The sequence below is a fragment of the Fundulus heteroclitus genome, chromosome 7 (genome assembly GCF_011125445.2).
Source record: "Fundulus heteroclitus isolate FHET01 chromosome 7, MU-UCD_Fhet_4.1, whole genome shotgun sequence".
Classification (NCBI taxonomy): domain Eukaryota; kingdom Metazoa; phylum Chordata; class Actinopteri; order Cyprinodontiformes; family Fundulidae; genus Fundulus; species Fundulus heteroclitus.
In genome coordinates this window covers 27,178,663-27,189,413 of record NC_046367.1, presented here as the reverse complement: position 1 = coordinate 27,189,413, position 10,751 = coordinate 27,178,663, and the positions used below count along the sequence as shown (strand labels likewise).

Below are 10,751 nucleotides of genomic sequence, written 5' to 3'. Positions count from 1 at the left end.
ATAATCTAACCTGGCCCTATTACTCCAGGAGTGAAATAATTCTGCAAACTGTGATTATTCTGGAAATGATCCCCCTTAATTCTCATAATATGATGTTTTTATCATAACATTATCATTTTTGTGTTTGTTAGTTTATTTTTACTTTAGGACTTTTTTTTCCTCATATTATTAATTTTACCTCTTTAATACTCACCCAAAAAGTCTGTTCCTAAAGGTTCACATGTGACACGGGTTTATGAAATAATGAAGACCACAATGTTTAGATTTAACAAATTTATCCTTATATTCATAACACATAAACACACACACACAGCACAGGAATGAGGCATCTTTTCTGATTCACGTTCACAATACCAGAACTCGACTTTTTTCTGCCACATACAATATGGCGGTGACGTTGACGTGCGAACCTTCGCCCTATGATGCATCTACGTATATGATGTCTGTGGTGCAACCACTGAGCTATATTATACACTGGAGTGCTGATTTTGCCGAAAAACTGAAGTCACTGGCCGCCATCTTGCTACTCCCTACTCTCACAGAATCCCATAGGATTTGGGAATATCCTTATATTCATAACACATAAACACACACACACACACACACACACACACACACATATATATATATATATATATATATATATATATATATATATATATATATATATATATATATATATATATATATATATATATATATATACGTGTGTGTGTGTATTTATTGCAGCACAGGAATGAGGCATGTTTTCTGATTCACGTTCACAATAACAGAACTCAACTTTTTTCTGCCACATACAATATGGCGGTGACGTTGACGTGCGAACCTGCGCCCTATGACGCGTCTACGTATATGATGTCTATGGTTACACTCACTGGTTGCATTTGCACATGGACTGTCAGTGGGAAGGAGCGCCCTCTGGTGTTTCGCACCCTTTAAAGACTAAGAAAATATGGCTAAAGACTGTCTGAGCCCCAGCTTCTCAGTAAACTAAATGGCTATTTTAATAGTTTTGTTTGTTTGGTTGTTTAATGAACTGCATTGGATCATCCCTAGTTTAAAACCCAAAATGCACATAGTTGGGTTTGCTCTGAAAACATTTTTGGAACGCACAAAACCAGCACCAAAAAGACCAAATGTTCAGCTTTGTTTCTGATATGAACAATAAAGTGTTTTTTTTTCTTTCTCAGGTGTGCTTTCAGGTGTTTTATGAGGTCTGGTGTACAGAAGGAGGTTTGGCACAGAATAACACCCAGAAATACATCACACTTTGTGTAATGAATCAGTGTAACGCCATTTATTATGTGCCCATGATATTTTAATCTTTAAACAGCCTAACTTTTTTTTTCAATGCCACTGTCATTTTGATGTGGATTTTCTACGGCAGTTTCAAATGATTGTCAGAATGCAGGCAATCTCTTTTGCGCTTTCTTTTCCTTTTCGTGATGAACAAAACATTGTCCCGGTTGCTCAAACTCTCGCCTGTTGCTGCCTACAGTCCAAAGTCCAGAACTGGCAGCGGCTGTCCCGTCCTGCAGTGGGCAGGCCTTTAAACCATGGCTAAACCGGCGCAGGGGCGGAGTGCTGCAGAGGGCAGAGCGGATTAAACACCTCCTGCCTGACGCTGGTCGGCCAATGAAACCCTGCTCCGGAGGAAAGCGGAGCTGAGGAGCAAAACTGCAGGAAACTTCAGGACTTTTTTTTTTTTTTTTTTTTTTTTAGGAGGAAAGCTGAATCAGTGGGCGGGAACTCCACATCAACATGAGCCAACTTCAAACTCGTGGTGCACGCTTGTAGGTGCGGGGGATCGACCCGGATAAACCGAGGATGGATTTCCTCTGAACGTCGATGATCGTCACCGTTGGATTGGATGGGCGGTTGATGCGAAGCGGTGCGTAACGATGGCCACCCCAGCGCACCCGGAGACCAGGAAATTTACACGGGGTCTGAGTAAACCAGGCACCGCGGCTGAGCTCAGGCAGAGTGTCTCCGAGGTGGTGAGGACGTCTGTGTTGGTCGTGAGTACACACCTTTACCTCCCCCACGCTCCAGTCCCCTCTTCTCTTGCTTGGTGCCTGTTTAGACGCGTGGCTCGGCAAACGGTGGATCTGTCTTTTACGCACAGTTCCAACAAAAAAAAAACGAAACGGCTGACTTCAGATCAGCTGGGTGGGAGTAACGAGTGGGCTGACATGCGAATATGCAACAGGTCTTACGATGAGTAATGTGACCCTGACCTGTTTACACCAGAGAGAGCTGCAGAGCTTGTTTTGGAGTGGCTGAAGAATGATTGCTGTGGCAGGGAAAGAGTTTGTTTATATATATAAAAGCTTGTCTCAAAAAAAAAAAAAAAAATCCCTGCTCCTAATAGTTTATAGATAACAATTAAAGCACAGTGGTGGTGTTGGAAAACTTCTTTCATTCTTAGCTTCTCCAGCTGTGGGGTGTTATGTATGGAAATCCAAAGGTGCCGCACGTTAGTAAATAAACAAGGCATCAAATAAATTTAAATTATGTATGGAATCAAAATATATTTAAAAAAATATACGTAAACATATATATATATATATATTTAGTTATATGATCGTGCTTATAATGAATACATAAAATGTTATTCTTTGTAAAAAAAAATAATTAGTAGAGAATTTTCTGCTATTTAGTTACTTAATTGGTCTTGTGGTTCCACGCACCGTAAAAAGCACTGAAACGTACACCCTAACATTTACGGATGGAGCTGGTGGATAAATTCAATGTCACGTAAATTTCTTCATCCTCTGGTTGGGCTGTGCCTTCATTATGTCCTGTGAGCTGAATCAAGGGTCAGGGCAGCTTCTGGGGTGTGTGAGACAATAATGGCTTAGACCAGGCAAACAGGTGTCAATTGTAATTACGTGCTCATAACTCAAAATATTATGTAAGAAAAACTTGGAATTAAAGGCGGCAAAGACAGCGGCTTTAGTCTGACTCCATTAAAGTGGATGAGCAATCCCAGCGAGGTGTGTTCACACCGAACGTGATTCCTGCAAAATTTCCACGTGAGCTGCGTAGTGTTGGTTGCTGTACTCTTCACATACATAAATGGTGACAGCAAATTCACGGCTTCATCACATAGGAGGAGCTGCTATCTGCTTGTCTGTTCAACTCAACGGGGCAGTCCAGGGTTTTACCAAACGAGTCCCAGTGCTGTGTTTAGTAAGGAAAGTGGAACAACGGTGTCGGCGTCCCTGAGAGTCCACCAGATCCTCCAGAGATGCTCCCTGCCACCCACAAAATCTGTAACGAGCATTCCTTACTTCATCCCGTGTCAATTTTAAGTTTTCTATCTTCCATTTTGGTTGAAAAAAGCTTTGCACTCCGCTGCACTCCTTCACCGTATGTCACAACAACTTCCAGTCCCTGATTGGTTGCCACGACGTGAATTGACAGAAAACTTCAGATTTATGAACTCCTGCGAAAACCGTGTGTTCAGCCTCGCTCTCATTCCGCTTCACCGCTCCTGACATCGTCTTTTTGATAGGGTTAATATATAAATCACCCGTTCAGGCAAGCCTCAGTCGTGTTCGGTGTGAATGCAACGTTTGGCTGCGTGGACATATGGCACAAATTTATTGAATTCCCAGGTGACTACTTTAACTAATATTTTCAAAACACTATCTAAATTCAATATTTATAAAAATAACATGCCCGAACCAACAGTCAATTAATCCGATCATAATGTGCCTTTATATGCACCTGGCTTTATTCAGAATAGAACCACTTTGACATGGACAGTTATCAAATTCCATAAAAAAAACACAGACGAAGAAAAACGTCTGTCTTTGCTGAACAACAAAAAAATAGCAAACAAAGCAGTATTATACAAGTTTGTTTGTCTTCAGATTTGTTTGTCTTATGGTTGAGTCGTTACTGAATAAATAATAATGCTGAGCTCCTTTAATGTTTCGAATAGAAAGGTTGTATCAGGCGGCACAGCCAGTTTCGCTCCTCAACGTATTTCCGCCTCTCAACAACGTGGAAATATGTCACGAGGCGCACATGCGCACTCGGGTCAGTTTGCCACATTTGCAATAACTTGATCCTGTGTTTACATGCATGTTGATTGGATTATCAATCGACATAAACCTCCTCTCTCATTCGGAATACAATTTAATTCCAATTGAGCTTAATCCAATCGCGGTATTCCGATTGGCTCGTTTACATGACGTGTTTTTATGCCGATCGGCCCTTTATTCCACTTACTCTTGTCCATGAAAACGTAGCTAATGATCAGTGGCGATGTCCCTTTTATTGTTTTCCTTATCTGAAATCATATCCAGGCACCTAAAACAAACAAAAACACATTTGTGTATTTTTTTATAAATGCTTTTAATACAATATTAACCACAGAAAATTTCACAGAGTGTCATTCAAATCATTGCATCCACCATGATTTTACTGATTTTGCTTATATGGTTTATATTCGTTAGACTCAAGTGGATCCTGTACAAGATGCCCACTTTCACCCCTGGTTTATATTTACTGTAGTTAAGCTGGGAACGCAGTTTCATACCTGGCATGTTGACTGGAGGAGTTGTAGCCGTGCCCACCGACTCGGACAGGTTGTGCTGTAGGATAAAATTAATCAGTAAAGTATTGGATTCGTGTCCATGAAAAAAAAACACACAAACCCAGAATAAACAGTGAAACAGTTATACATTTTTTTTTTGTGTTAAAAAAATCTAGTTTTATTGCCAGCAGATATATTTTTGTATTTAGGAAATTATTTCAACTAGATTTATCTTTAAATGGTTTATTCAATGACATATTTCTTGAGAACTAAATGCTTTGTTTCACTTTGGCACCTCCATAGACGGAGACATGTTGGAGAAAATGTGGCTTGTTGTTTGATCTGTTTTTTAACAGCTCACATAAATTAGCATCTTATCCCTTAGAGCACTTGTAAAGAATCTGACTGTGCATGTTTGACGTTACTGTGTCAGGGGGCATCCCAGTTACAGGGCTGCTCTGAGATGAAGTACCTGTTCACAGAGGTAGCCCTAAGGCTTCAGTATCATATTAATATGTCACCATTAATACTGATAAATGATCAGTTTGTCTGGACCTCTGACTTGCAACATCTGGGCGACCTTGCGGCACACCTCCTCCTCTACCCTCGGATTCATTTTCACCCCGAGGAAAACGGAGTTGACCCTTTTGTTGCGTCCGAGTCTCGGCGAGGGGTGTTCAGTGCTCCTTTGTACCTGACTGTTCCTAGTTTCTTGGAAAAAGTCGCCAGGCAACTCGAAACGGACACCGTCCAAGCTCTCTTGTCAGGGAAATGGAATCCTGAGTCAGGATCCCAGACATCCAGCCACACCTTCATATTATTTATTCATTCTCACTCTGGTGCGCAGCCAGGGACGCCTGAGGGAGGAGATCGACGCTGGATACAAGAATGCATGTTGGGAAATGGAAATGCCTCAGGAGGCCTGGAGCAACTTGTAGAAACGTGGCTGCGTGAACAGAAACACGAGTTTAAATGATGATGAACACACAAGGAGATAGTTCAAAATTGGCCACTTTTAACTTTAAAGCACTGTAGGTATTCAGTCTAGTAAAAGTATTTATAGCCCTAAACGTTTTTCATACCACAAGTACAAACTTCAACGTGTTTTTTGTTTTGAATTTTACTTGACCGACCAACGTAAAGTAGTGCATATTTGTGTGGGCAGAAAATGATGCAAGGTTTGAAACTAAAATACAAATCTGAAAAGTGCGGCATGCATTTGTATTCAGCCCCTCTGACCCAATGCCTTTATAGATCGATGATCGCATTAGGCAGTTTTTGTATATCCCTCGTTGCAGATTAGCTTAGTGTCAGTCAGATTGGATGGAGAGCATCTGTAAACATCTTTTTCTAGTCTTGCAGGAGATTTGATTGGATGATTCCAACACATAAATATTCTTTGCAGCATCTTACAGGTTAGCTTTCCCCCGTACTTAGCTCTGTCCATCTTCTCATCAGTTCTTGTCCCTGCTGGTGAAAACCTTTCCATCAGCATGATGCTGCTGCGAACATATTTCATTGTGGTTATGTTATGTTCCGGGTTGATGTGTAGTCTTAGTTTTGTTTTGTTTTTTGCCACACATGGCATCTTGCAAATGAGACAAAAAGTTAAATTTTGATGCCATCTGACCAGACAACCTTTTTCCACACTTTTGATTATTTCCTTCTGGTTCTGCAGGTGGGACTTCTTGTGGCTTTCTCTTTGTATTGTCTTTCTGCTGTAAAGGTCAGATTTAAAGAGCAATAATTAAGAAATGGTTGCCCTTAAACTTTCCCATCTGAACTATGGTTCTTTGCAGCTCCCCCAGCATTATCAGGGGTCTATTGCCTGTTCCTCTGGTTAATTATCTCCTTCACTAGCCTGTCAGTTTGGGTGGATAGCCATGTCTTTGTAGGTTTACAATTGTTCCTTGTTTTTCTGTTTGCAGAGGATGTTTTCAGCGTCATGAGATGTTAGGAGCTTTTAATATTGCTTCACAATCCAACTAACAGTGCTTAGGTCTCTGCACAGCTTTCCCCCTGACCTGTCTGGTGTGCTTCTTAATCTTCATGATGCTGATTGTTTATTTATGTTTCTTAATAAACCTCTGAGGCCTTCACAGAACAGTTTTACTGACTATTGAGTTTAAATTGCACACAGGTGGAGTGTGTTTACCTTTTAGGTGACTTCTGAATGCACTTGTTTGTACTGGGTGTTATTTAAGGGTATCCGAGTAATGAGGTTTTAGTATGAAAATCCCGCTTCAGAAAATTTGTGTTTTTTAATTTGATAGAATGTGAAAAAAAGTCAACGTACAGAAGTATTTTTGCAATGCCAAATAAATAACTTGTGGGATCTAAATGAAAAGGCCCGTCCTTGGTAACATATTCTGTTGTGGTGAATTCATCGTGAAGTTTTAGTATTTTCTGCAACTTCCTAGCTTGACAAAGAATGTAACTTCACACAAAGCTGCTGTCTACGCAGCTTGTAATTAAGTCCTCCATGAGCCATGGGAATGCCACAGCAGGACTGGAAAGATCTGTTTTACGCTCATAAAGGAGTGATTGTGCCTGTTCGGCTTCAGACCGCGATGATGTTTCAGCTTGAAACACAAGTGTTGCACAAGCTTTAACATACACGGGTAATCTTCTGTATCTGGTTTTCACCCAGCACCAGTGCATTTTGGCCCTTCTCCTAACAGTTTATTCATTTTTGTGCAGGCACATGCGGGTCAGAGGCTCATTGTTTGTTGTTGACGTGGAGAGCAGAGAGACACGTTACAGGCCACAACATCCCTCTGCTTCTTCACACATCAAGCATGCTAAAAGCTCTATTGGCGCTGTACAAAATGATTTCTGTTTCAACGTCTCAAACAACCGCACCATTTATTGCCATGAGTGTATTGACTGATTTGTAGTATGACAAATCAAAAGCAGTTGTTTCGTGTGAAGTGCATAAAATAACTGGAGGGGGCTCTTATGTAACTGTAATCAATAGTTCCAGCCTCCCTGCCTAATAGTAATATCCTAAAACGCTCTGTGTCCCTGCTCTGTGGCTGAGCAAAGGGAGCTCCACACCAGATGGGTGTCATTATGAGAGAGAGTGATGCAATTAGCTGTCTCTGTCCCCAGATCTTGCATAACTTGTACACTGTGAATTAGCAGGCAACATTGTGCTTCTCGTAAAAGTTGTGAGAATGACGCTTGATGCATTGCAAAAATCCCCAATGGAGTAATGGAAGGCTTTAAAAAAAAAAAATAAATAAATAAATAAATTATATATATATATATATATATATATATATATATATATATATATATATATATATACATACACACTAGCTGTTTAGGAGGTTCCCAGCTTTTTACATCTCCTAAATTAGTTTGGATGGAGGAACACCTCTGTAGATACATTTACAGAGGACTCAGACTAAGAGATCCAGCAGTAATTTTATTTTATATATATATATATATATATATATATATATATATATATATATATGGCCTTGTTAAGTATTTCTTTTCAACCCTGTATAAGCAAGAACAATTTCTGTGTTGGTAATTGATAAGTTTTTTTTTTTTTATGCAAAATCCTTAAAAGTCATTATCCCCTTCCGTGTATGCAAATCGGTAGCCATATAATAAAATATATAAAATTAAACAAAAAAATACATAAAACATAAAAAGTTCAGAGGGTTTTAACATTAGAAAGGAAAACAAAATACAGAAATAGAAGTGAAATTGCAAAGGTAGTGTGTATTCAACATTTCATTTGGAATGGGAGTCAATTTGCATTAGCACAGCCAAAGTGCATAAGACAAACATATATAAAAAAGTTGAGATATTTAAACATTTACATTAGATGTTGGGGGATGCAATTCAGTTAGTATATCCATCTGGGCAAAACTACTATTTATTGGTAGAGAGTAAATGCATGACTCTTGAAGCATAGCTTCCTGCCAAATATTAAATTGACTGATATGACAGTGATGACTGTGTGTTGCCATATATTAATAAGAAACTCCACTTTGAATATGATAAAGTTTAATGGCTGGGGATTAAGTTGCACTGTGCACAAAGCTTCTCCTCACCAACGGCTGTCTATGTGCATAACAGAGTAGGTCACCTAACAAACAGACAGGAAGCCCAAACAGCCTATACAGTCTCTCTTACTCTGTCAAGTACTACATATATTGAATTGTTTAAAAAAAACAACAACAAAAAAAAACTTATCCTTTAGGCACAATCCATCCATCCATCCAGAGTCATGGGGACAGTGGTGCCTTTCTCCAGCAGTCATTGAGTGAGAGTTCAGGTACACACTGGATAGGTCGCCGCCCCATCACATTATACAAAGTAATATTTGTAAGGAAAAATTAAATGATTCATTCCGCAATAAAATATTTGCTACCTGAAATATTTGCGGCGCTTAGATTTGTAAAACATTTTTCTTAGCCTTTAGTGCAGCTGACAGTGTTAAGTGCAACCCATGCACCAGTCTCTGTGTCTTCTCAGATGCTAAAAATAGCCTCCTTAACATGAAGCTTTCCAACAGGCTGCAAACATTTTTTTTTTCTTGGCCGTCTCAGTGACAGCAAGAGTTAAAAAGCTATCTTCTGCAATTTGTCTTGCTTCCTGTTTGATTTAAAACACCTGTTGGACTTCTTCTGACTTCATTCTCAAACCTCTACTGATTTTTAAAAAAGTGATCATCTTTGCATCTTTTTCCCTTAGTAAAAACCCCTTCACTTTTTTACAGGCTGTTGCTGGTCCCTCTTGACTACTGACTTGGCAAAAAAAAAAAAAAAAAAAAAAAAAAAGGTTTAATTTGTACATTTCCGACCAGTCTGTCAAAGGTTTAGCTTGGCAAACTAAAACCATAGATTTTTGATCTCAGGCAGGTTGTTTGATGGATGGAAAAAAATATTCCTTGGTTTTATTGTTTTTGCATACCTCTGTAGCTTTGTTGTATTGTATTAATTTCAGCATTCAGTTTACATTTTCAAACTTTCCTAAAATATGGAAATCCCAAAAAGGGTCCAGAGGATATGTAGCTTTTGTTATTTTCCGGGATTTTGCAATATCCTGTAATGCACTAAAGCTTTGTTATCTGTGCCATATGTCCTCTATGTGGTACAGTGGAGTTGGGAAGTTGTGGTTGGGCAGGTTGGTGTGGATGAAGCTTTAGAAAACCCATAGTAATTAAAAATAATGGTAGGTTGAGCGTTACAAGGAAATCCCCTTCGATTTTAATGGTGTGTTTTGGAGCAGACGCTGGGTGCTGCATACTATGGGTCACAGAACTGATCCATCAGAAGATTATACTTGAGTGTGTGAGACCTAAGCGGCTTGACCTCCCTGCTTATTCCCGGCTGTGTCTGCCTGCCGCTATAAGACCCTGTTGTGTGGGTCTGGGTGAAAGTGTGCACGAGCTTCTCAGCAAAACAAGCTCAGACTGGAGAGCGGGTGGGTTAATAATACATGAGACTACTTTAGTGGCCAACGCACCCATTAAGAGTTTTCTGCTGTACTGTTTGGTTATAGATTACACCAAACTCAGCTGAGTTGTCGGTGTTGATTCAGCGTGAATAAGCTTTTCTGTAACGCAGCGACACACTGACCTACATGCACTCACAGCGGCAGTAATGCAGCCTAATTTAGCAACAACTTCAGCCCTTATGCAGCTCATGTTGTCACAGACCACATCTGTGTTCTCTAACTCTCATAAACTAGTGTAATTAAAACCATAAAAGCTCTACATTGTTTTAATATAAATAGTATTTTAGTAACAGCATCAATGGTACGATGCTCCGGTCAAGCTTTTTGGGTTGCAATTGGGATCCCATCTGCTGATGGAAATATTTCCCATTCAAGAACTAATATATTTAGAACTTCAGTTGTTTTTGGTCATAATACTTAACCTGACCCTACCCAGATGAATTTCGTTCCGCTTAGCTCCACTCATCCATCTGGGACAGATCCATAGGAATGGCGTTTCAGAAGGCTGGGCCTTATCAAAAATCCTTGCATATGATTGGATAAGCCACTTGTCTGTCATCTTTATCGACGTGCTATTTCAACCACTCACACCAAAGCCTAACCGTGACGCTGATGAGAGCGACGCAGGAAAAAACAAAACTTTTTTTTTTTAAATGTGTTTGCGGCTCTAGTGGCACGCGTTTTATTGACAGTGAGCAGACAGGAAGAGGAGGGAAGACAGGCGGCA

The 10,751-nt window shown here is 39.8% G+C and overlaps 1 protein-coding gene and 1 long non-coding RNA gene across 5 annotated transcripts in view; one reads left to right on the top strand and one right to left on the bottom strand.

Moving 5' to 3' along the window:
* Positions 1 to 1,728: 1,728 nt before the first annotated feature.
* Positions 1,729 to 10,751, top strand: part of zmp:0000001200 (dedicator of cytokinesis protein 9) — a 110,770-nt gene continuing 101,747 nt past the window's right edge. For all 4 annotated transcript variants that reach the window (XM_036139367.1, XM_036139369.1, XM_036139365.1 and 1 more), the window contains exon 1: positions 1,729 to 2,018. In XM_036139367.1, coding sequence (XP_035995260.1) covers positions 1,902 to 2,018 — 117 coding nt within the window. In that variant the 5' untranslated portion in view covers positions 1,729 to 1,901. The remainder of the gene's footprint in view (positions 2,019 to 10,751) is intronic.
* LOC118563729 lies at positions 4,235 to 5,459 on the bottom strand. Its single transcript, XR_004931395.1, has 3 exons — positions 5,241 to 5,459; positions 4,550 to 4,604; positions 4,235 to 4,320 (listed from the first exon to the last, which is right to left on the bottom strand). It is a non-coding gene; the product is annotated as an uncharacterized LOC118563729 (long non-coding RNA).